At 58.2% G+C, this 25,777-nt stretch overlaps 1 protein-coding gene across 4 annotated transcripts in view; it reads right to left on the bottom strand.

The window, feature by feature from the left end:
- Window positions 1–25,777, bottom strand: part of PRDM16 (PR/SET domain 16) — a 355,063-nt gene that overhangs the window by 174,875 nt on the left and 154,411 nt on the right. For all 4 annotated transcript variants that reach the window (XM_074379953.1, XM_074379954.1, XM_039473778.2 and 1 more), the window contains exon 3: window positions 13,629–13,679. In XM_074379953.1, coding sequence (XP_074236054.1) covers window positions 13,629–13,679 — 51 coding nt within the window. The remainder of the gene's footprint in view (window positions 1–13,628; window positions 13,680–25,777) is intronic.

Below are 25,777 nucleotides of genomic sequence, written 5' to 3'. Positions count from 1 at the left end.
TGGGGAGGTGTGTAAGGAGGCGTGTGGGGAGGGGTGTGGGGAGGTGTGTGGGGAGGTGTGATGCTGGAAAACCAGGGGCCCAGAGAAGTGGCAGGGGGCTTGGAGGATACTCTGGGGAGAGCTTGAGGGCCACAGCTGAGTAGTGGAAGATCCTGGCTGCCCTGTAAGGAAGCCTGGATGAGGGAAGCACAGATGACATCTGCTGCATTAACAGGGGGGACAGCTGGGACCCGGCCTGACCATGGAGGGGGGCAACCCAGGCCCAGGACACAGTCCCACCATGGTGGCGGGGGGAGGGCACAACCCAGGCCCAGGACATAGTCCCACTGTGGAGCGGGAGAGGTGCATCACAGGTTCAGGACACGATCCCACCATGGAGGTGAGAGGCACATCCCAGGCTCAAGGAGGCGGCTTGAGCAGAAATCCCTCACTTGGGGCTGGTTTGGGGGACCACATTCTTTCCAACCTCAGAAACCTGGGCGCAGGGCTGCGGGCTAGGCTGCAAAACACTTCCCTGGGCCCCCCTTTCCCCCAGCCTCCTGTTGACTAGTTGGTCTGGGTTTCAGGGCATTCCTGGGGGGCCTGATTTGCCACTTACTGGCTATGTGGCCCTGGGTAGTGAGTTTCTCACAATTACGTGGAGGGGAAGAAAAGCAGCTCCTCCCAGGGCTGCTGTGTGGCCCCAGCACTCACCAGTTGTACCTTAAGATCATCCCTTGGTGAGCTGTAGGGGTGGCCTCTACCACCCCGGTCAGAGCCCAGCATGGCCTGACTTTGCACATGGAAGGCACTGCCTGACCCGGCACAGTCATCGTGGTGAGCACGGCCCGGGCTCCGTCTCCCCCAGCCCCAGCTGCAGCCCTGGAGGGAGTCCCCGGGACCTTCTGCTTCAAGCTGTCCATCTTCTCTTGTCCCTTCTCACAGGTGAGCCGAAGGTGACATGGGCCCCCTCGGGCTGGCGCGGCCTGCCGGAGGGCTGTGTGTGGGCAGACGCGGGGCGGAGGTGCTGCTCATCCCTGAGGCTCCCCCCACCCAGGGTGCCCGCCGATCCAGACCTTCCTTCCAGCCTCATTCGCTGCCTTCTCCACCTCGCCAGTTCCCTTTCGCTCCCACCTCTGCATCCCTTGTCCAGAACAGAAATACAAAGGGAGGAAAAATCTATTCAAACTTCCTCCTCCTCATTTTATTTTTGCAGCTCTCTGGGGTGCCCAGGCTTCAGATTCTCTTCCGATAATTATCTGCCCTTTCAGGGCCTGGGTAACCCAGAGCCTCAGGTTTGGGAGGCGAGAAGAAAGCCCTGGCCTGGCTTGAGCGGGGAGCCCGGTCCCGGGCAGACGCCGCGGCCGCTGCGCCCTCGCCCCTTCCCCTGTAACCCTGCGTGCGTGAGCCGGCCACGGTGGATGCTTTTCGTCTCCAAATACCTCCGCTTCCTCTCAGCTGATCTGTGATGAACACCAGAACACACTCCTTTTATGTGATAATTTTCCATCCCAGGCAACGCAAACATTTCTGTGTCTAATAATCTGAGTCTTGGCCATTGCTCAGAAATAACAGAGGCGAGGTTCCAGCATAAAATAATACGTCTTGCTTTTTATGACTTAATTTATCAACACTATGCTGGAGAAACATCTTGTTAACTGGGTAAGAAGAAACCGTTCACCAGTGCAGCCCTGGCTGATGGACGCAGTGTCAGGTGGAATAATGAATCCTGTTAGCATACAAAGAGGCCAACACTGAAAGACGGTATTATTCAAAGAGGGAAATATTACTAAATGAGAAAACGGTACACTCACGCGGAATCTGTTACATTAAGAATCCCACTCTTTCTGGCCAAACTCAATTTGTTATCTTCACGATTCCCCCCGTAGATAACAGATGAGAAGAGGAGTTGCCCCAGGAAAGCGACTCCTGGGCGTTTGCAAAGTTAGGGGCCACAGCCGAGCCCACCGCAGCGGGACGGGCGCGTCTCTGTGCAGAAGGATGGTGGACGCCGGCCCTCCCCACCCCTCCGAGGTCTGGGATGATCTCATTTGGATTCTCACGGCTGGAGCTCTCCAGGGAAATGGGACACCCAAAGCCAAGGCCCAAGAGGCCCTCATGGCAGGGAACTGAAGTCCCAGAAGAATTCAGACTCCAGGAGGCGTCTGGTGAGCCTGGTGGAATCCAACCTCACGTCTCCAGCACCCAGGACAGCTCCCCACCCACAGTAGGCGCTTCCTAAACACAGCCAGCCCTTGCGTGGGTGGGGAAACTCGTTCCCACGTACCTCCTCCCCCTGCGGGTACCCCAACCCAAGGATGTTCAAGTCTCTTATATAAAACGTTATCACAGTAAGTCAGCGTGGGCTTCAATCTGTGGCTGGCTGAATCCCGGCAGCACTGTTAAATGAAGGATTTCCAAACGCCAGCCTGCAAGACCCCGAGGCAGGCGTATTTGTTGAATGAATGAGTGGCTGAATGAATGAATGAGGGATGTTTTGAAAATGTAGAACTGAATCTAACACAAGGCACACAGTAAGCAGGTCAGTCAGGGTGGGCAACGTCATGCCAACGTAACACACAGCCTCTAAAACTCAGTGTCTTAACCCAACAACAGTCTGGTTTTTCCTAAACAAATGTGTGACTTTCGTTTTTTTCCTAGGCCCAGTGTGACCTGGCAGGGCGGCACTGCTGGTGGTGAGAACTTGGGGAGCCCCCTGGGACTCTGGTTTCAGCGTTGGAGGGCAGAAAGCCATGGAGGGACCACACCAGCAGCTGGTGCCCAGCCTAGAGCAGGCAGTGCCACATCATCATACCCACTGGCCAGACATGCCACCCAATCCCAGGAGTGCAGACAGTCTCATCCTCCCTCGATCCTCGAAGGCAGGGAGCCAGATACTGGGTTCAGCTGTGGTCATGGCACCCACACACATGAAGGGATGACCCACAACCCTGGGCCTGGAGGACTTCAGAATCCAAGCAACTGGAGGAGCCCTCCCTGGACTCCAGGTACCGCTCGAGCTCAAGAGCTACCTTTACCACTTGCTGAGCGTTTGCTGCAGGCTGGCACAGCCTACATGCCCCACTGAACATATTAACAAGTAAAACAGCCCCTGTCGGTGTTCACTTAAAAAATCATCTGCTATGTCACCAATAAGTGATATTATAATTTAAAAATATTTCCGGTCGGGTTTTCCAGACATGCGTGCCCTGATGCGCGTGCACGTTTGCACACAACATGCCACGTCTTGGAAACTCTACTCTTGAGAATAGACTACTTTTTAGAGCAATGTCAGGTGCACAGAAAGACAGGTGGACAGTGCATGGTTCCGCTGACTCCTCTCCCTGTCTCTTGGCAATTCCCCATCTCAGGAGCACCCTACATTGATATAATACTCTTGTTACAATGGATGAATGATTAACGGAAGTCCATAGCTGACCTGAGGGGTCCCTGTCGCCGCATGAATGTAGAACTGGGGTGAACCCACCCTGGGAGCGCGACGCAGAGCCCTGCCCCTGCCCTGAGCCGTACCCTGCCCGCCATCCCTCCCCGCAGCCCCCCAGCAGCCCCTGATGCTTTTGGTCCTTTTACAGCCTCGATCTGTCCAGAGCACCACGGGGTTGGAGGCGTGGAGCACTCGGGCTTCTCAGACCGGCTGGGTCAGGCCGGTCTGTCTTCTCTTATCCTGATGTCTCCTCTCCTCCCCTCCCGGCTGTCTTCGCCACCAGTAACTCAGTGTCAACGAAAGCAAGGGGCGGCCTGAGCTGTTCTCGCCTGTCCCAGTCCCAGGTGAGGCACTGCCACCATGCCACATACCTGCTCTCTGCCACATAACCATGTCCCTCCCCCGAGAGATGCTCATTTCACCCCGTGTGGTTGGTGTGGCCACCGGATTGGCTTCGGGCACAAATGATGATGGGGTCCTTCTGAGCCAAGGCCTAAGAAGGACGAGGACTGTGCATGTCTACCATCCTCTTCTGCTGCCACCAGGAATATTTCGGGCCCCCAGGTAGCTCCAGCGTCCAAGGAGGGCAGGCAGTCAGGACAAGCTGGACCCAACCGCCAGGGTGGACGAAGCCCTGCCCCCGGCCCGCAGCAGCCCAGTTGCACTCGATAAGGAGGGGCGGCACGTGTTATTTCCAGCCATCGAGTCGGGGGTGGCTTGTCTCTGCCCCGCCCTGTGCCACCGAAGCCACAGCCGGACACCGCACCCCCTCCCAGGACTCCGCCCCATCTGTCTTGCTTCTCTCTGAGCCCCAGTGTGTTGACAGCTCCGTGCCCCCGTGGGCTGCGCTCCTGAGGCTGCTTTCCAGTCCCAGTCCCGTGGGCTGGGCTCCTGAGTCGGGGCGGCCCTGGCTTCGTGCTGAGAGCTGTCTGGGAGGCTGTGTGCCACACGCGACCCTCAGGACCCCACTGTGGGGTCTGCAGGCTGGCATTTGGAAACTGTCTCCTGCATTTAAGGGTGCAGTGCCTTATTTTCCGACGTGGCCTGGTGGGGGTGATACTGTCTGGATGGCTGGTGTGGGGACACATGTGTGGAGGCTGATGTGGGGATACAGGCGGGAGAATCTCGGAAGCCGTAAAGCACGTGGCACCTGGCGAGCGCTCCGTAAGCCACAGTGACAAGCGCAGCGGCAGCAGCAGCGGCACGTGGGCCGGAGCCGTCCCTGCACACGCAGCTGAGGTTTCGCAGAGGAGAGCCCCGTGTCGGAGCCAGGGAGGGGAGTTCCGCATCTCCACGCCCACGCCCCCCTGCCTGTCTCCTTCTCTCCTACGGGACCCTCCTTCCCGCCCCCACCCCTCAACAAAGGCCGAACACACACCGTCTCATGACCCGCCTGGAACCTCCTGTGGCATCAAGGCAGGACGCAGAGGCTGGGCACCGCTGCTCACCAGCCCCAGCTAGGACCCCCACGGCCCACGAACCTGTGGGGTCCATTGGCCCCAGGAAGCCAGTGCCCCCACCAGAGAAGTCAGCTCATGGAACACGAGGCGGGGGTGCTGGTGGGTCTGGAACCTTCACCCTGGACCTGGCTGCACCACCCTGCACCCACCAGCCCCTGTCCTGGGGCAGGTGCTTTCTCTAACAGCGGTTGACTTCTTAGGTAAGGTGGGGAGACACCGCTCTCCACAAGGGGCCCACCTCCTGCAGAAAATTTCCACCAGCCAGACGGGCCTCAGGAACCCCCAGTGCAGCCCCCACTGGACACATGAGGCCCTCACACTCCCCAGAGCCTTCTTCCAGATCTAGAGCAGGCCTGGGCCCCAGGAAGTCAGAGAAAATCCTCCCTCTATTTGAGGGACTCAGTGCCTGCCTGGGGCCCGGCCTGGACACCGCTAGGCAGAGGAGCACCTCAGAGCCCGGCCCCCAGTGCCCACACAGTGACACCACTGGGCACCGCTGGACCTCAGAGCTCAGCCCCCAATGCCCACACAGTGACACCGCTGGGCACGGCAGCACCTCAGAGCCCGGCCCTCAATGCCCACACAACGACACTGCTGGGCACCGCTGGACCTCAGAGCTCAGCCCCCAATGCCCACACAGGAACAGCGCTGGGCACAGCAGGACCTAAGAGCCCCGTCCCCAATGCCCATATAGCGACACTGCTGGGCACCGCTGGACCTCAAAGCCAGGCCCCCAATGCCCATACAGGGACAGTGCTGGGCACAGCAGCACCTCAGAGCCCTGTCCCCAATGCCCACACAGGCATACCGCTGGGCACCGCAGGACCTCAGAGCCCCGCTCTCTGAGCCGGGAGCGCTCCACCTGCACCATGAGCGCGAAGTGTGCTTGGGCTGTTGGTCCCCTCACCTTCAGGGAGACAGGGCTCAGGTAGAGGGGGTTACAGCATGTTGTCACAGAAAGTGATGGGTAGGGCCATGGGAGGGGCCCAAGGAGCCCCAGCACCCAGGAGGGTTGCCCTCTTTTACCCTGGAGGAGAACCCAGCCACCCAGCTCACTAGCGCACAGACGCCCAGGTGATGAGAACCGGAGTAACAAGGCTTGGCAGGTGTCCTGGGAGGGAGGTGGTGTGGCTGTGAGGAAGAGAAGTCTCCGCCCAAACCAATTACCGCAGACTTTGCTGAGGTGTGTTTGTGTGGAAAGCAGAAGAGCCTAACCCGGCTCAGAGCTGATCTATTTTTCTCTCCTAATAGTGCGGCACAATTTAATTAACTCAATATTGCACCCACCTGAAGATTACCGACGGGTTTTATTGACGCCACCATCTGGCTCCTATAAAGCTGGTAATGTAGCCAATAAATCCCGCTTCAGAACCAGGCGCTGGTGAGGGGTGCCCTGCTGCAGGCTCTCCCGATGCGCCCGGCTGCGGGAGCTGCCTGGGTGGCCAGAACCGAGGGGCCGCCCTGGGCACCCCGTGGTGTGGGTTCGGCTGTGGGAGAGGGTGCTGGTTCCGGGGTGGCACCTGTGCACCCTGACCCCTGCAGGGGCCACAATGCCACTTCAGAGGCAGGTGTCTGCCAAGGGGCCCCCTACCCTAGCCACTGGGTTCCCACCACTGCAGCCAAGCAGGGCCTGACTGGTCCCTTGTTCCACACCTGGTAAAGAGAGCCCAGGCCTGGTAGCGGGTTCCCAGACGCCAGGTGCCCAGAGCTGAGCCTAGCTGTGCCCTCACCTCACCGTCCCCCCCAAGCCCCGCAGCACGTGAGACTGTTATTATCTCCCACAGCAAAGGAGGAAAGCACACGACAAGCCCCAGAGCTCAAGGCTGAGGGCAGCACTGTCCCAGCAGGGCCAGGGCCAAAGAGCAGGGCTGGGTGGGGAAGGAGCCTTGGCCTGGTCCAGCTCCTCTGGGTCTCCAAGGTCAGGAGACCCCTCTGTTTAACTTGGGGTTAAGGTGAGTTCTCTGCGTGCCCTTCTAAAATTTGCGATGTTTTGTCTGCTGCTGGAGTTTCAGTATAAAGCGTCAGCACACCAGGTCATTCTAGATGACAGAAGGGTCCCCAGAGCCACCTGTCCTGACGCCCAGCCAGGGACCCCGAGGTGGCGGACAGCCCCCGCCCTGCCTGCCGGGCTCCGTCCACTCCAGCCTCACTTCTGTGGGGTCTTTTTCCAGGCTGCACGTGAGAAGACCGTTCAGACATTTCCCAGGGATGCTTCGGGGTGAGAAAGAAACTCAGGCTCTTTCAGTCACACGCGGAGAGGACGAGTTAAACCCTCACGTCCTCCATGCACTTCTGGACCTGGGCTGCACGCGTGTGAACAACGCCCCTCCCCAGGCTGAGCCTGAGTCCCCTGCACACGCTCAGGCCCTGGGGCCCTGCAGAGCAGAGAGAAGTCACCTCAGATACGCAGGACAGCACCGCAGTGATAAAGACTGCCAGGGATTAATGAGTGCACCTCTCCCAGCCTAATCTGATGGCTTCCACTGATGTCAGGGATTCTTCCGTTGAGGTGGAGGTGGGGTAAGTAGAATCAACTCAATTCAGAATGGGGGAGGGCGGCAAAAAGCTTACATTGATAAAGTCGTCACCCAGCCGGGAGCTGCCCAGAGCTCACCTTGGGCCATGCTAAGGGCCCATTAATCACCCTTATCAGCCTGTGAAGGGGCCCCATGGGACTGCCCTACCCCGGGGGCAAGTTCAGGTGCTTCGAGGTGGTGGCGAGAGGTCAGGGTCCAAGCCGGGCCCGCTGCCACCTTGGAGGCCACGGGAGCTGTGGCTTCCGCCCTCCCTCCAGCCCGATTTCTGCCCTGGAGACGGGAGCCTCAGTAGCAAAGCGGCCTGTCCAGACCAGCGGCAACAGTTGTGAAAACGGGATCCCAGGGGGGCGGGGGTGGGGGGGGGGTGAGAGGATGGAGGGGTAGAACCTGGTCCCCAGGGACGGCTGAGGGTCCCCAGGGCCTCAGCCCAGTGCTGCCTGGGAAGGGGATGGCGCTGGCGGCGGGCTCCGACTTTCAGCTGCCTGGGCCGAATTACACCTCTCCGCCTGCGGCCTTTGATTCAGCAAAATCAAGGATGCAAACTTCTTAGGAATACTTAGTTTCCATGGCAACCGTAGCTGACCTCAACATTATTGTTCTCAAGAGGGGACTGACTTTACTATATGTTCATTCACTGAATTAATGGACTCCCGGTTCTTTTATCAGCAACCCCGGGACAATGGACAGACAGGCATGTCGTCAAAGGGCTTTCAGCCACTGTCCAGCCTTTTGTCCACGGCTTATGGCAACGAGGCGAGTCTATTCAGCCCGAGATTATCAAAATCAACTCCGGGCCGTCTCCGGGGCAGCTCCACACACTTGGATTTCATAAAGACATAACTGATCCCACATGCAAATTAATAATTTGGATCGCAGGGTTCTTGGGGCTAGGGACTTTGGTGTGTTTCTCTTCTGATTTCTTTTTCGGAAATAAAGCGCGCGGGAAGGTAAGCCACAGTCTGCGGACGGCGCTTTGCTGACGGCGCCCGGCGGCTTCTGTGCTGCCGACTGGCCGGTTAGGCAGCAGGGGAAACACGGTCTGAACTTCACTCACCTCGCTGGCACAGGCCTCAGCAAAACCAAGCTTAGGGCGGCCGCAAAAGGCCTTCTAGATCCAGGACACGCCAGAGAGCCTGCTAGTTCCCGGACGAGCCAGCGGAGCCCCACGTGTGCGTCGCACCGCCTCCTCCGGCAGCCCCGGATTTGGGGGTCTCGCCATCTCTCCAGCCGCATCGCTTCCCTCCCTCCCAACCCACTCCCTTCCTCCCCAGCCCTCCAGCCTCCTTGAGGGGGAAAACAATCCAGAGTACAGTAAGCCACAGGGCTGGACACTGGACAGCAGTCCGTGGCTGCGTGGCGCTGTGCTGAACTCAGAGAGCCCCGCGTGGCCAGGAACTCAGCCTATCCCCCCTCGCAAACTGCCGGGAGTCAATGCCTGGTCCCAGCCGCACTTCGACCTCAGGGTGTGTGGCCTCCTCCGGTAATGGCTGCACAAAAGACACTAAGCAGTGGCCGATCTGTCTCGTTCCCACCTTTCCTGGCTCGAGAGTCATCCTTCATGAGCCTGCACTCCCCACGGGAGGGACCCAGGAGACCTCTGGGCTCCCCGTTACCAGAGGCATTTTGCCCGGGCCAGGCCGTAGAAAACGTCCCCACAACAGCCTAGTGGGACAGGCCATGGTGCTAACATCCAAATAATCATTTCACAAATTATCATAATTATCAATCAATCACCCCGTTCGGACAACGCGAGCCTGGGCTATCAGATGACTTTTATGACCTGTAGCATTTTGTACGTAATAATAATAACGGGGAGAGATTTATGGACCCATCACCGGCCCCTCTTCCGGTGGAAGGACTTTATTAGCTCGATTTATTTTTGACCCTCCTCTAAGCCTCTGCGCTCCCACCCCTCGCCCTGGGGGCTGGCTGGGATGGACGGTTTTTCCGAAGCTTCTGAAGGGGCATTTTCAGGTCCCCAGGCCTAGGCCTACCCTGCCAATTCACGGTTTATTTATTTTTGGGAGGAGGGGGTAGAGAGGCGGAGGAGAAGAGAAAATAAAAATCAGAACAGGTCACTTCCCTTCGTTTGTGTTCCCCGCTCTGTATTAACACGTCCTTCCTTTTCAAGAGGGAAAGGAAAGCACGATAAACTGGACAAAGGGAAAAGCTTCGGGGCCATGTTTCCCCTTTCAGATCCCAGAGATTGAATCAAAATTCTCTCCGCCGATAGCATCTCCCGGGTGGACTACGCTCTTGTTAACGGATAAATTCAAGCCCTCCAGAAAGTCAAAGAATAAATTTAAGCCTTTTGCCAAATGTCTATCCTATTGGATTTTGATAAGATGGCCATTGAGCCTTAATAATGTCTTCCATCCATTTTCAGTGAGCCCTTAACACGGCTCTTTATTCGTCCCCAAAGCCTCTTCGCCCGGCCTTTTTATTACTGGCTCCGGCGGGCTCTCCAGGGAGCCTCGCGCCCCGAGTGATGGATGGACAACGGGCTAGATTATCTCCCACAGATGTTTGCTCTCCAGCAGCCCGGGGCTTTCCCTCTAAGTAAACAGAGACTAAGTAGGGACTCTGCAGAGGGAGCGGCCCCAGAGGTCCCTGAGCCTCGGCACGACGCACAGCCAATGTGACTTTTTGGGAAGTGCCGATGACCTGCCCAGGGAGCACCAGGTCAAACGCTGGGGCGGCGAGGGCAACCAGGGCAAGTGTGGGCCAGTGCCAAAGCGCTGGGCTGCACGGGAGCACGGGCTGCAGGAGCCCCGGTGGGGTACAGAGGGGATCCGGGAGGCCAGGGTGAGGCCAAAGGGCGCAGGAGGGGTGGGGGACGACGGTGCCCTGGGCCTGGCAGCGGCTCCGCCCTCCTGGGGCAGGGGCGGGGCTGATGGGAGGCAGGTCTGTAACTCTCACAGGAGCCCTGCCCCCAGTCACAGTCCTGGGTTCGAATCCCAGGTGTCCACACACCCCCGGCCAGCTGCCCTCGCCTGTCAATTCTGAGTAGAGTCATTCTGCATCCAGCCCCTTCAGAGACCTCGCTCTCTTGATACTTAGGATTCCTAACTGAGGCTTCCCCACAAAATATCACCTTTTCTGCAGCTCATGTGCCAAGCCGATGACTGAATTAACTTCGTCACATTTCACTGAGGCAGATAAAGGACAGGAAGCATAATCTTCCCAGAGGTGGATGAACTGAAGGCCAGAGACAGGAGCTACCCACCCCCCCATCACACTCCCACAGGAGCTGCCCACACCCAGGTCACACAGCCCCGTCACGCTCCCCGATGAGGGTTTTAATGCTCCCAAGTGCGCCTTTGGGTGACCCAAACTACAAAACCCATAAACCAGAGTCCTCGTCCTATAACCAGGGATTGCACTGAATTCATCCTTCGCACAGCACCACGGCGCACACAGTCACCTTAGCCATCTGCACGCTGCACCCACGTCTATAGCTCTCAGTACCGCATCCGCTCTCAGGGTGGGGCTTCTGTCTGGATGGAAACTCACTGGAGGGCTGTGTGTCCCTGTCCTCCTGGCCCCGAATCTGAAGCCTTTGTCTTTGAATGTTAGCTCACATCTCTCAGTCTCTCAGCCCTGACCCTCTCCCCTTGCCCTCGCCCCAGAGTGCCTGGGAATATAACTGAACGAGTCCAGTCTGAGCCCTGGGGTTAGGGATTTGATTCTCCCACGGCGTGACCTTGGCAAACATCCCCTGGACACTGACGGTGCTGAGTTTAGTGCAAGGCTGGAAAAACTCCTGGGCAGTGCTGTGGGTGGCCTTGCCCTCCGGTGGACTTGGGTGAGCACGCCTCCTCCAGGCAGCCCCCAGCCCCTCAGACTGGGCCTGCAGAGCAGCGGCAGGGAGGAGCCCTGGGCTGGGGTCAGGAAGCCTGTTAGAACAGGGCCGTCACCAATGCCCCCGATGCCAGCTCTGTGCCCTGCACTGGGCTCCTGTGTCTACGACAGTGCCCTGGGGGTTGCGTGCATTGCATCTGCTCTGATTCTGTGGGATGGCGGAACCTCAGGCTCCCAGCCAGTCTTCCCAGGGCCTGCCTCGGAGGGACGCCTGCTGCTCTGGGCACTTGGAAGTAGGAGGCCCCTGGCTGGACGGCACCTCACACCCATCCTGGGAGCCGCTTTCAAGAATGACCTTGAGCTACATTGGGCGAGACCTGATGGCCCCACGTATAAAACAAAAAGGCAAACTCAGCATGGCCCAGAGGCACAGAAGGCCGTGCCCACTTCACCCTCCTGTCTGATTTCATTCTGGTGCAGAAGCAGCCGGCACTTGTCTTCTCCGGCCCTTTAAATGTAGACTTGACCTTTTGAACTCCTGCCTTGACCCCTGTTCCTAGACCAGGCAACCCATCCCAGCATAAACTGTTCCCCATCTAACCTCCTGCCAGGCCACCTCCATGAGGCATTCAGGAGAGGTGGGGCCAAGGAGGGCGTCTCGAAAACGTCAGGCAGGTCAGGGACGCATGGGTGGAAAATCCAAGGATTTCAGGCTCATTCGAGAAGCCCAGGGGTTCGCCCTGACCGCAGGTCGCTTGGTGGGAAGTGAAAATGTCGAAGTTCTCTGAAACGCAGCAGCCCTGCTTACTGTTTCCCGCTCCTCCGTGTCCTTTAAGAAGATGTGAATTCATTTAAACAGGCAGGAAAGGAGAAAGAGAGACTGTGGACAAGGCCAGCACTGGAGTTTGGGCCACGGCGTGGTCAAACACGGGCACAGGAAGGCCTCGGTGGGGACCGAGAGCCAGCACCTTGTCCTCGGACGAAAGGACCCCAGGAGGCCAGACACAGCCCCATGAGCCATGGGGAGGAGCAGGGAAAACAGTTCATGGGTTGCCAGAGGCCCTTCGGCGGGTCGCCACGGGGTGGGGAAAAGCCTCCATCGCCACGCTTTCTCCAAAATCAGTGGTCTGGGGTTGAACTTGGAGACCTGGAGAGAAGGGGCAGGTGCCCCTGCGCCTCTCAGATAGCTGTGCCCAGATGGTGGGTCCCCTGCACTTCACAGACAGCTCCGCCCAAATGCCTCGGCTCAGAGACTGGGGTATGGCAAAAGCAGCACAGCGCTTCCCTCCGACTTTGGGAGAAGACAGCGTATCGAGGGCGTGAATCTCAGCTCGGGGGGGTGGGTCAGGTCTTCCTAACCACAAGGCCGACAGAACCCCTCCAGCTCCTGTTCTGTTCACGGAACCCCGTTGTAATTTTGACGGAACTGTAACGGCACTCAGTAGGCGCTGACTCAGCGCTGGCTCACTCGTGCCAGCAGCCCCCAGGGTGCCCTGATGCTGTCTGGATGGAGATGTGCGAATGTGACTTGCTAAATTTCATCTTGCTTTGAAGCAAAGATGCCAAGCGAGAGACTGTCACTTAAATTTTACTAGAAAACCCCCCAAAATAAGAGATCAGCCGCCACGCGTGAGTGTGCCTGTGTCCGTGGGTGTCTGCGTGTGCGTGCAGGCAATGCCTACCCTGGGGAGGCCGAGCTGTCCTGCTGAACGGGTTCTGGGCTTTGGAGCTGCCTCTCCAGCCATTCCTCCTCCTGGCTCTCTCCAGGGACACGTGTGACCGTGTGCGCCTCCCCAGGGACCTGTGTGTTTCTCTCTGCACGGTTCTCACTCTGAATCTGTGAGAGCTGATGTTTGTCCAGCAGCCGTCACCCACCACCAGTCAGTAAAGCCGTGGGTGACGCCACGTGGACACTTTTCTTTCGCCTGGTGGTTTGCTTATTTAAAGCGGCGCTTCTCTGGAAGCTGCGAGCGCAGCAAAAGGCTTTGTTGGATCTGCAGCCAAATTCTCCCCATATCCTTTTCACGAGAGTATCCAGTGAAGACAGTTAAATAAACAACCTGCTTTCACTTAATTTTCCCGTCCCCTGCGTGGCCTGGAACTTTCCCACAGGTACGGGGCTCTCCCCCATGCTTGAGAGTCAGGAGAGTGGCAGGCAGCCCCGTACCTGGGACCCTACAGTGACAGGACCCTGACCTGCCCACACAGTAAAAAGAAGCATCCCTCCTAATTACAGCAAAGCCACTGTCCTGTGCACACATCAGTCCACAGATGACACATCGCTCAGGACCTGACAGCAACACCGAGAGTACACGCTTGTTAACTCAGGGATAGCTGGGCTCACAGTCACCCCACAGGAGCCCCGAGGACGCTGGGAGCAGAGGCAGCGCAGGGGAGCTCGCCTACCTTTTTGATGCAGCCTTCCTGGGGCGACACGTCCGCATCAGTCAGTATTTGCTGCAAAACAATTTTGAGAAGGGTTGTTAGTGTTGGGTCAAATGCCGTTCTCAAGCCACCCTGGGTTTTAAACGGTGGGGGGAGACCCGCTGTCTCCTGAAGTCACAGGGGTGGGACCCAGCGGCCTCTCCACAGTAGAAAATGAAGGGCTGCCTTGATAGCAGGGACCCCTTCTTCCCACAGAGGCTCCCCCAGTCGCTGAGGACTCCGCGCATCCCCCAGGGACCTCACCTCCCTGGAAACCCCACACTCTGGGGATGGAGCGACACTGTGTCGCTCACTCTGGCCCTTCAGTGGTTGGGTGGGGATGCGGGTCAAGGTATCCGAAGGTGAGCCATTCACATTATTTCTGAGAGCCATGGGCAGAGCGCACGGAACCCTGGATGGTGAACAGGCTCTATTTTTATATCCTCTGGGTTCTGGCAGCGAATCGCGCCATGTGTATTTACACATAACTTGCCCTATGTTGAGCCAGGCCCTGGAAGGGTGAGGGAAGGGAGATGCAGTCCCTGCCCTCAGGAGGCTTACAGTCCACCTCAGGAGGCAGCACTCAGCAGGGAGCTGGACTCTGCCCAGCAGTCCCAGGAGACAGCGGTGGGCGGCCGGGGCGAGGGGCAGAGGTCGGCCAGCACCCTGCGGAAGGGCGGCTTGGTGGGTGCTGGAGGGAGAGGGAGCTGATGCCATTTCTCTGGTTCCTCTTTTTTGGCAAATCAGAGGTGGGAGCATTTTAACTGGGTCTACACTCCCGACCAGATCCCTGGGAGGGGCATGTCCCCATGGCTTTTGGGGAAACTTCTCAAAGGAAACGAAGCTGAGGCAGAAAAGCTGTGCCTAGTGCCGCACAGGGGTGGCCACTGAGGACCCCCAGCAGTGGCTTCGGGTCGCACAGGAGCTCTCACCCCCTCACCCACGTGTGGACGGAGGCCGAGCCAGTGAGGCCGGGGTATGCCAGTGCCCGGCTCATTCTTCCTCCCGGCTTGCTTCGGCCCGGAGCGTTCCCTGACTCGGCTCTGGAGAGCATTTCACCAGGTACCTCCTCTTAAAAGCCAGCAGGCTGCACTCCGGATGGGGGCGGGGCAGCGTCTCAGTGACCCATCCCAGAGTGCTCTCTGTGCGAAGCAAACTGACAGATGAGCTCTAGAAATTGGATTTTCCCTTCTGGACCCAAAGCGGCCGTGCATGGGTGAGTATACAGAAATCACACTGTTGTTTCCACAGAACGGAAACCAAGATTGAAACTGATACTCGAAAAATAACACAAGAAATGATGCTCAAGCCAAAGGTTCTCCTTCCCACCCCTTCATATTCTGTGATGGTTTTAGAAATCCTAAGGATAGAGCTCAGTGCGCTCACCAAGGCGCAACTGACAAGCTCAGCCATGCGGGGCCCAGCCCGATGGCCTTCCGGGTCACCCGGCGCTAATGTGAACGGCAGAGACGCCTGCTAGATTCAGGTACCTAGGTGGGTGGCGTTGGGAAGAGGAGAAAGCGTCAGGAGGGGTGTGACCTGCCCGCGGGGCCGAGGCGAGCTGAAGGCAGAGCTCGAGGCCGTGCTCAGATGGAATCTTTCCTCACTCTGGATGCTGCAGGAACGCTCGGCCGTCCCAGGTCTGGGGAAAGGATGCCCATCCCAGTGGTGGTCCTGGGGTTCTCAAGAGCAGAGGGACAGGGCCCGCCGTCATGGGCTGCCCCAAGCAGAGAAACTGGATCACGCTGCCAGTTAAAGGGCTGGGTTGAACCAGAACCAGGGCCTGCTTTGTGAGGCAAGTTGAGGAATAAGATGCTTTTTCTGTCTCTCTGGCATTCGCGGCCGAGTCACAGGCACCTGTGTAGACACCATCCACCAGAGGGTCTTGCCCTCCCTGCCCTGGCCCGCCAGCACCTGCTCACAAACCCACACCCTCACCAAGAGCCCACAGGGGCCTGGTGCTGGCCTGGGAGCATCTGGTGGCCTCTGGCTGGGCATTTTTTGGGGGCCTTCTTCCTGTTCCCAATGGGAATGTGCATGCCATGGCCAAGGCATTCCCAGTGCAGGTGCCCAATGCCTCGGGAGGCGCAGCGATGCCCCCACCAACACCCCAGGCAAGGTCCGCCCAGGAGCCCCCTAGAAACACCAAATCTTCACATCCAGAGGGGGTAGCATGAGAGCCCTCCAGCTGCCCACAGATGCCAGCCTGGGCTGGCCGTGGCCTCGGATGCATGGCCTTCAGGTGGGGGCCACTCTCTCTCTGTGCATGCTGCTCTCTGCTGGGCGTCCACCGTTCCTGCTGTGGCCTGATCTTCCTGTCTCCCTGCCCACCGAGTGGCGGGGTGGGATGGGGCACCCCAGTAAGCCCATCCATCACGCTGCGCAGGGGCCCTTCTCCGCCTTTCTCTTGGAGTCTGACAAGGTCTGTGCCTGGGTATGGCCAGCGCTCCTACTCCCCAGAGTTTGCCATCAGGTGGGGATGCAAAGACGGACGTTCCAACCCTGGCCCCAATAGTTTAAGGCATTATGTGTGATGCACTGACCAGAAGGGCCCAGCCATACTGTGTGGCATCAGGAAGGGGGGCCTGGCCAGCCCCGGAGTGATGGTGGGGGCAGGTGCCACAGCTGCTGGGCTCCTGGCTGTCTCTCTGTATCCTCTGAGCATGGTGCCTGGGCCTCCTTTGGGCTGAGGGTGTGGGCTGCAGAAGATTGTGGTCACACTGGAGTGCAGTGTGGAACCACGGAAGAACCACACAGAGGTGGAGCCACGGAAGAACCACACAGAGGTGGAGCCACGGAAGAACCACACAGAGGTGGAGCCACGGAAGAACCACACAGAGGTGGAGCCCTCCCCAGCTGCCCTGTACCCCCTGAAGAGGAAGACGGTGCCCCATGGCTACAGAGAAAGCAGCAGTCTCCTGCAGGTGGGGCGCCGGGGCCTGAGCCGTGTTCCGGAACCGCCTGCCCCATGTCACAGCCCGCCTTGGCAGGTATGAAGACCATTAACTCTGCCTCTTCACCTGCCGCTGACCTCGGGTGGAAAAACGGCCGGATGCGCTCCCTGGCTCACTCAGCCTTGGCTCCCCGCTTGCCTGAGCCGCTGCTTTGCTGAAAACCCTCTTTATGATGCCTGCTGGGTCCTCAGAGCACGCACTGCTGGCTCCTCGATTGCTGGCAGTGGCCGCAGGGCTCTCAGCCCCTCCATACCCCGGCAGAAGTATTAGGTGTGTTTGATTAAGCATTTTAGCCAAAAAAGCGAGGTTTGACCTCTGGCATTAAGCTTCTCTCGCGGGTACCAGTGCCAGGATTTAACTAAGTGGGGTTGGTCAGAACCTCTTTTTTGACTCTTAAAATAAATACCCTCTGTTCTCCGAAAAGTCAGCAAAGAGGAGCCACGCACACCGGGGCGTCCCGTGCGCTCACAGCTCTGCAGTTCTGGCCCGGCCCTGGGGGCTCAGCTTGCTGCTCTGTGTCACAAAGGATCCCAGAAGGTTTCTTTCCCGTCAAAATAATCTGTTATTAAAGTATCTGAAAACCTAAGTAGTGAGGAAATCCAGAGCGAGCCCCGGCCATGGAGGGGCTTCCAAACTGGCAGGAGGTGAACAAATCCCGGCGTGGAGGAGGCCGAGGCCAATGAGGGCCCCAAACACTCCCGTTCACGTGCCCCTTGCTCTTGGCATTGACGGCAAACCTTGTCTCTCTAACATACTTTTATTTGAAGTAGGGTGTCTTGCCCAGGCTGGAGTGCGTGGTGCGATCATGGCTCCCTGCAGCCTCAGCCTCCTGAGCTCAAGCGATCCTCTCACCTCAGCCTCCTGAGTAGCTGGGACAATAGGCACATCCCACCCCAGCTCATTTGTTTTTTTTTTGTGGAGATGGGGTCTCACTATGTTGCCCAGGCTGGGACTCCTGGACTCCAGCAATCCTCCCAAAGTGTGGGGATTATAGGTGTGAGCCACCATGCCCAGCTCTGCTCTAACCTACTTTTCTTTCTTTCGTTTGTGTGTGTGTGTGTGTGTGTGTGTGTGTGTGTGAGAGAGAGAGAGAGAGAGAGAGAGCGCCTTGCCATGTCAGCAAGGTTGGAATACAGTGGCTCAATCAGTTCACTGCAGCCTCAGTCTCCTGGGATCAGGTGATCTTCCCACCTCAGCCTTCCAAGTAGCTGGGATTAGAGGCATGCTCCACCATGTCTAGTTAATTTTTTGTATTTTTTTTTTTTTTTTTTTTTTTTAGAGATGGGGTCTCACTATGTTGCCCAGGCTGATTTCTAACTCCTGGGTCAAGCAATTCTCCTGCCTTGGCCTTCCAAAGTGCTGGGATGACAGGTGTGAGCCACACCAGGTGTGTGCCTGGTTCTAACCTACTTTTCTTTCTTGTCCATTTCTGAAGTAGCTTCGTTGGACCCAAAGATGTGGGCGTGAGTCTAGAACCTGCTAAAAGCTGATTCCAAGGCCTCTTCTCTTTGAAGAAGCCCCTGTGGGTGGGGTCAGGGGGTCAGGGTTGTCTGTGCAGGGTGCCCAGGGATGTAAAAAAGGCTGGGTTGATGGAGGCCCCTACAACTCCTGCATCCCATCCAGGCTCCAAACCTTGCTCTGCTCACCGCTGGGAGACTGTGCGGTTGAGGGGCTCAGGGTTCTGCTGGAGACACAGTCTGAGCAGGGGTCTTGGTGGTCACTGGCCTCAGCTTCCCACAGCCTGTACTTTCAGCAGGGTTTTATACCCAGCTAAACAGTGCCCTGGCAGGGCTGGAAACTGATGACCAGGCCACACTGAGCCTCCACATCTCAACTCATCTCACTCTTGGAGAGGAATGCCCACGGCCTCCTACTCATCCTTTCTGAGAAGATGGAATTTTTAGAGAACCACTGTCATTCTCAATTCTCTTTCCAAATTGAAGTCCTGGTACTGCCAATTTCCCTGGTGTAAATGTTGCATCAACGCAGGAGCAATGGTGATGCCAATCCTAACAGTGGCAGGTCATCTTTTGGGGGCCTGCAGCCTGTCGGGGGGGCCTGTCCCAGGCATCGCAGACACAGACCTCCTCTTTACAACCGCCTGTGGGAGGCAGGAACCGGCACTGCGCCTGCTGTGTAGACGGGAAACAGAGGCTGCGGAGTGGAGAGGACCAGGCAGAAGTGGAGGGGCTGCTCAGGACGACACCTGCACTCGAACGTGGGCCTCCTGACTCCCACGGTGTGCTCCCAAGGGACAGGGGCCTCCGGGTGGATGCCTCAGTGGGAAGAAGCCATACCCCAGGCCCTTCCGCCCAGGACTTGCACCTGAACCCCAGCCAGGACTCTCCCCACGGCCAACCTCCCTCTGCCCATGTGAGCTCCGGCAGAGCTGGGTGGCTTCCCGTTGGCAGCTCCCGCAAGAACCGTGAAAGGCGGTTAGTCAGCGGCTGCCCCGGCTCTGGCTCCCAGAGCAAAGACTGGGCTGGTGTTGACACAAACCCCTGAGCTCTCAACCGGGAGTGGGGTAATATTTATTTATTTTTTTGCATTAAAAAAAATCAGCTTGGCCGTGTTTGAGCTACAGAAATGATTTTTTTCAAGATCCTTGGACACTGTTTTTAGCTTTTATGCCTAAACAGATACTTCTCAGTTCTTTCAAGTGAGATCTATCCAATGAATGGAGGCTCTCTCTTTACTCCTAAGAAAAATATTTACACAGTCAAGTACGGCACAGAAAAGGATCCTGGGCTCTAGAAAGCCGTCCCGAAATGCACAGAGGTCTCCACGCCACTGTTTACACTCCCAGCCGCCGCCTCCCACCCTCCTGTCCTCCGCATCCCCCCAAAGGCCTTTCCAAGCCCCCCGCCTTGGGCCCTATCATTGGGGGTTGGCCCGGGGCTCCACATGAGAACTCCAAAGTCCTGTGCAACACGAGGGAGCAGCCCATACCTTCCAAACTCTTTTTGTTTGGCCAGTGAGGGAAGCCAGGCCGCTCTGCTTCCAGGGACCCGAGCAGGGAACAGCACTGCGAGGCAGCGTCTTCATCCCCAGCCCCACGGGACCCGAGTTCCAGGCAGGCAGCATCTCCTCCGACCTGTCTGGCCTGTGATGGGGCCTTCTGCTTTGCTCTGGCCACAGGAACTGCCATTGAGACCAGCAGACTTCAATGCATGCCTAGTGATTTTCTCTCAACCCGCCGGGCTGCCCCGCTTGGCGCTGCCCCGCTTGGCCCCGCCCCGCCCGGCCGGCATGGCCTGGAAGACCTGAAATCTGGGCATGGTCTGCTCTCTTTCTGACGTTCCAAGAACACTCTGTCCGCTGGCAGCCCCGTCTGTGAGCGCTGCCGCTTGGCCTGGCCACGCCACCCGGGCGGGGCTGGCCCCACACATCTCCCCTCCCGTGGGGTGACATGGCTCCTCTCCTCCCTGTCCCCCGAGGGCCGGCTCCACACGCCTTCATGTCCTCATTTCCCAAGTGGTATTGAGCACCTTTAGTCTACACTGCCCCATGGAGGGTGCCTGGGAGACATTTAAAAAATATGGAAGCAGTGTTTAGTCCAGAATTAGCTACTCTGGGGCCAAGACAGTGGGTCAGACCCACCCTGCCTTCTGGGGCCACAGCGGCAGAGGAAGAGGGAAGGCCTCCGAATCTTCTTGGGGGATGGGCTCCAAAGCAGGGACAAGGGCCCGGGGTGGATGGGGGCTGGGAGTGAGGTGTCAGCACGGGACAAATGAGCGCCCCAGAGACAGAGGAGCCTCGGGGTTGGGAGGGCCGGGGGGCTGGGCTGTGGCCCTTTGAGGACCCCGCTGAGGGATCTGACTCGGGCAGGGGCTCTCAGGTAGATGCTACTGCTGGGGCAGAAATAACCGGGCGGCACGGAGGGGGACGGTGTGCAGGGTGGTGGCTTCCTGCCTGCCCACATCCTCAAGGGGCCTCCCTCTTCGTATCTGCTCGGAGGAGGATGCGGGGTCTTCCCTGCTGACCCAAGTGTGGGGCCCGCAGTGGGTTCCATCTGACCTATGCCCCCCAGCCTCCCCCATCTGATAGGACCCGTCTAGCTCTCCTCACACAGAGTAGGAGGCTGCCCAGAACAAGAGGGCCTCCAGCGTGAGGCAGACAGCCAAGGGCTGGGTACGTCGGGCTCCGCGCTGGGTACTTGGCCCACATTAATGCATCTAAATCCCAAACACACCCACGAGGAAGGCTGTGGCTTCTTGCTCTTTGCAGGAGAGGAAAACCTCTCTTTGCTCAGAGAGGTAAAGTAACCTTCCGAATTTGCATAGCAGGGGAGTGTGGACCCAGGCTCACCCTGGATTCACATGGGCCCTGCCAAGATCAAGGTGAGTGGGCCTGAGGTGGTGCCTACCGGGGGCAGGGCTGGGCAGCCCCCTTTCCCGGGGAAGCCTGAAGGCACACGGGTGTGGACCAGAGTGGGGCCTGTGGCCATGGCACAGCTCGCTGGTGAAGCACCCCGGAGACCCTGGCTCCCTTCCAGCCTGCAAGCTGCACTGTGAGGGCTCACGCTCCTCCGCCCAGCTCATCGCCAGTGGGGTGCTCAGATGGGTGCCCCCCAGGCCATTGCAAGTTTGTGGTCCTTGACCTGGAAGTCACAGGAGCCCCTTAGAGGCCAAGGCTGCTGGGAGCCCTGGGTGGGGGTCCCGTCTCCCACTCCAACCACTCCTGGCCTGGGAAGCCGTCCCCCCGCCAGGTCTCCTTCCCAGCCCTGGGGGCTACGGGAGACAAGGAGGTGCCGTGCGGTCCTCTGGCCTGCCCCACTGAGACCTTGCTCTGCCCTCTACCTCTAGCACCTCGGGGCACATGGTAGAGTCAGGGGCAAGGCTATGACTGACCACCTGCCCTGGGCTGCGGTTGCCGGATGGTGGTGCCTACAGGGACGCATGCTCTCTGGACTCCGCCCCTCCCCGCCCCTCCACTGTGCTGTCCCTTTCCAGAGAAGATAAAGGGCAGGTTAGGCACTCAGAGCTTCCCAAGCTTCCAGAATGCTTGGGCCATTCCTGCCACAGCTTTGAATTCTCCACCAAGCTGAAGACGCAGCTCACCCACCACACAAGTCCCCTCCCTGTGCTCCATGAGCTGCTCCAGGCCTCAGAGCCCCACCCCACACATGCTGGACAGCCCTTTCCGAAAGAGGGGCCTGGGGCCAGATCTGACCCAGCCTGGAGATTCCCTGGCGAGGGGCGGGCTTCCAGGGGTCCACGTGGCAGGGGCCATCCCCTGTCCTAGACTCAGGGTTGCCCTTCCATCATGTCAGACTGAGCTGGGGAAGCCCAGCTGTTCCTGGCTCCACCTGAGAGCACCTGCTGATGGACGCGAGGTCACCGGGGGAGGGGTCGCCGCGGGTGGGGGTCGCTGGGGTCTGGGTCACCGGGGGCGGGGGTCGCCGGGGGCGAGGGTCACCGGGGGTGGGGGCTGGCAGGAGGCTGGGGCGCAGGCTCCAGAGCCCTTTCTCTGCCAGGCAGCGGGGCCAGCTGGAAGGATCTTTGCAGGCCCCTGTCCCCAGCACAGGCTTGTCCAGCATTGCTTCTGGCCCTCTGTGGTCGCCTTCCTCCTTCTGCTTCCGGAAGATTGATGTCCCCAGGGGAAGGGAATGTAAATCATAAAAGCGGTGACGTGTGGTCCTCTCGATCAATGACTCATGATGAGCTGTCACTTCCAGCATGAGAAGGGGAAGTACTGGCAGGTCCAGGAGCCTCCCGTGGCCAGTTCAGGAACTGGACAGGCGTGCCCTGGAAACGAGGGGAAAGCTCTGCAAGGCCGTTTGTTCCTGGAGCTGGTCCCAGAGCTTCCTTCTGAGGGCCTGGGGTCTAGGGGAGGAAAAGCCAAGGCTGGAGCAGCCGTGCGGCCTTGCGGGGTCCCCGGCCCTGCAGACAGGGCTTGGTGGGGGGCTCTGGCTCGGACCCTGGTGGGCCGAATCCCAGGGACACCCCCCACACTCTGCGGGTCCTGTGCTGGGAAGGTGATGTTGAAGCTGATGGTTCCAGGTGGGTGGCAGGTGACCTTGACCCCACTCGCTCACACTTTATCTCTCTACCAACTTCCATCAGAGCCCTGCAGCCTGGAAAGGGCGACCGGTTCTCGCTTCAAAGCCGCCCAGTGGTTACAAGCAGGCTCTCCTCCCTCCTGGATTAGACGCCCTTTAGGCCAAAGGTGAGAGTTGGGCACCATCATGGCCACCCCCCGCCCCCCACAGGCACACAGCGTAGGCCCCGTGTGGCATTTACTGATTATTAAATAGTGTCGGTGAGTGGAAAATGGGAACTCTCCTTGCAGAATTTACCGGACTGGTGCATGGCCACGACCACCCGGGCTGGGCCCCTGGAAGCAGACGCTGCCCTGTGGTGGGGTGGGGACGGGGCTGGCGCGGTCACGGTAGGGCCTGGCCATCCAGCCTGCGGGGGCCCTGTGCTCTGGGTGGCTCTCTGAGGGGCTTACGGAAGCTTCCCTGGCCACTCTGACAGGCTCAGGGCCTCTTTCTGGACCAGGCATCTTGGGCAGACAGCTGGAAATCGGGCACCTGTGCCCCAAGGTCCGGCTCCCACCTGGCTTCCTTGGCCTGAAAGTGGCCTGGCAGGGGCAGCCTGCAGGGTTGACAATGGGCCTGAACTGCTGGGGCAAGGACGGCTCCTTTGTGCAGGCTCCTCGTCAACATCCCGGGGACAAGCAGACCAACCTGTGGCCAGGACTTTCTGGATTTGAGCACGAGAAGCCCCTGTCCTGGGAAGCCCCTCTGTTGGTGACCTTACCGGAGAGGAAGCATCGAAGCTACCCCAGCAGAAGGCGCCCCCAGAAGAGGGGGACGATTCAGGGGTGAGAACCCCGAAGACAAAGTCAACACAGCAGTCCTACGCCTGAGTCTAAGTGCCCAAGCCCTAAGCACACTTCCAGGACATCAGGGTCAACTCAGTTGCAAACCCCAAAGGTCATGGCCAGTGTGGTGGGAGCATCAGGGAGCTGAGGGCTCCAGGCTCAGCCAAGACAGACGGACGTGGAGGTTCAGGCCCTGGGCCCCTCTAGCAGCCACACCCACCAACGAGAGGCTGGCTCAACAGAGCCTCCCAGAGTCTGCAGAATTTCCCTTAAAAAAAAAAAAAAACACACACCACTTTATCGCAGTATGATTGGCATATAAAAAGCTGTTGATATTTAATGTAGACAACTTTATGAGCCTGGAGACGTAAGAATGCACCCGAGAAACCCTCGCCACGATCCACGCCGTAAACCTATCCATCACCTCCAAAAGTTCACCCCTGCCCTCCTAATTCATTGTTATTTTATTTTGTGATAGGAAAATCTAACGTCGGCTCTCCTGTCTTAGTAAGGTTATTTAGGCAACACAGAGCCTGCTGAAGGAGGCTGCTTCAGGCCCGCTGGGCAGACAGACGGCCGCGCTCACAGGGGCAGGGAGAAGGATGCTGGCAGAATGTTCTTTCATCTCCCAAAGACCAGTGTCTGTGACAGGCAGGCGACGGTCCACGCTCCGCCTGAGCCCTTTCCACCTCAGGACAGATTCTGCTCAGGTGAGCGGCAGCGGCAGGAGTGGACCCCAGCTCTGGAGGGCACTCGGTTTCTTCCCCATCCACTTAATCCCACACCCAGCTCTACCATTGCAAACCCAGATGTGGCTGTCCCAACTCACATGTGAAAGATGTCCCCTTCCAGGCCCACTGCTGGCTATTTTCCACCCTGCTTCTGAAATGCTGATGGCCCGTTCCCCTCAGCGACGACGCAGGAGGTGCCAGGCACTGTGCGGCCACCGGCCACCCGCACCCTGGGCAGGGGCACAGCCGCTGGAGGCTCCCCCACTGGCACTCCTCGGGGCGGCCCGGTGGGCTCTGCACCAGCATCTCCCCAGGGGACTTCGCTTTCCACCAGGAAAATAAATCACAGGATCGATGATTGGTTCTATATAAACATTTATCTTTTATCTCAACCCTTTTTAGTTATAGAAATGACCTGGAAATTGACAGGATCCTATTAATGCACTTCCACTCGACCCTGCTGATTGATCCCTCGTTGATTAAGGTGATTCTTAATAATCGTAAGTGAATAAGAAGGGTCGTAGCTCTCCTGGCAGCAGCTCCCCAGTCACGTACATGTTTGAAAGCCTCAAGACCCAGGACTGGGTGGTGGAATCTGACCTCCCAGAATCTGGGCTCTTCTCTGGCCGTGACTTATGATACCACTCTTTGAGGTTTGGGGAAACCTTGAAAGATCTGGAAGTGGATCCATACAAAGTAGAATGAACTTTAATTCCTTTAAAAATGGCAGTGGCGCTTTCTGGGGACAGAGGAAGCAGAGGGAGCCACCCTGTCGCTCACTACCCCCTTGGCCCTTCCCTGATCAGATTCAGGTCTTTCTCTCATTCTCACTTGTCATTCATCCCACTTTTTCATTAAGCAAGTATTTGTGGACTCGCATTTCTGGGTTCCACAAACTTGCAGGCCAAGGAGGCCAGAAGTACAAATTGTTTCCAGTTGTATTTTATTCCTGACTGAAATAAAATAACTGATAATAGCAACAGCTAATAAGCTAGCTCTGCTGAAGGTGTCATTGCATTATCTTCTTTAATGCCTAAAATCACCCTACAATAATCCCCATTTATGCCTGAGAATGCTGGGCCTCAGAGAGGTTGGGTAAGTGGTCCAATGTCATGGAGGCAGGAAGTGGCAGAGCTGGGATTCGAACTCAGGCCATGCAGCTCCACATGGTATTATCGGAGCATATTCGCTTCTCCGGCCTTCATAGAACTGGTTCCATTTGGAGAAGTTGGGGAGGTGGATGGGGGAAGGCAGAGGGAGGTGAGGAGCTTTGCTGTCTCTCCGATAAGGAATGTTTTCAGTCTGTTGCGGGGTCAACACAGCAGAGGCCCGAGCTGCCTGCGAACCCGAGACCACGGTACGTGGCGGTGGCGGGAGGCCGAGTGCCACCAAACAGGACTGGACGCTTTCCTAATGGTACCCAGTTAAAGGAGCAGCTGCACCGAGGAATTCCAAGCTCATCTGCTGTGAAAACCTGGCTGCCTCTGCTGTCTTGCGGCTTCCATGCACCTAGGCCCAGGTTTGCTCTTTTGGGACGGGGAGAGTGGCGAAGCCGGACCAGGGAGGCTTGGCAGGTGAAGGGCTGCCCACTCTGCCCCTGATTTCCTAGTAACCGCCC

The sequence above is a fragment of the Saimiri boliviensis genome, chromosome 11, assembly GCF_048565385.1.
Source record: "Saimiri boliviensis isolate mSaiBol1 chromosome 11, mSaiBol1.pri, whole genome shotgun sequence".
Classification (NCBI taxonomy): domain Eukaryota; kingdom Metazoa; phylum Chordata; class Mammalia; order Primates; family Cebidae; genus Saimiri; species Saimiri boliviensis.
The sequence above is the reverse complement of the archived record's forward strand: the minus strand, read 5'-3'. Positions and strand labels throughout refer to the sequence as shown.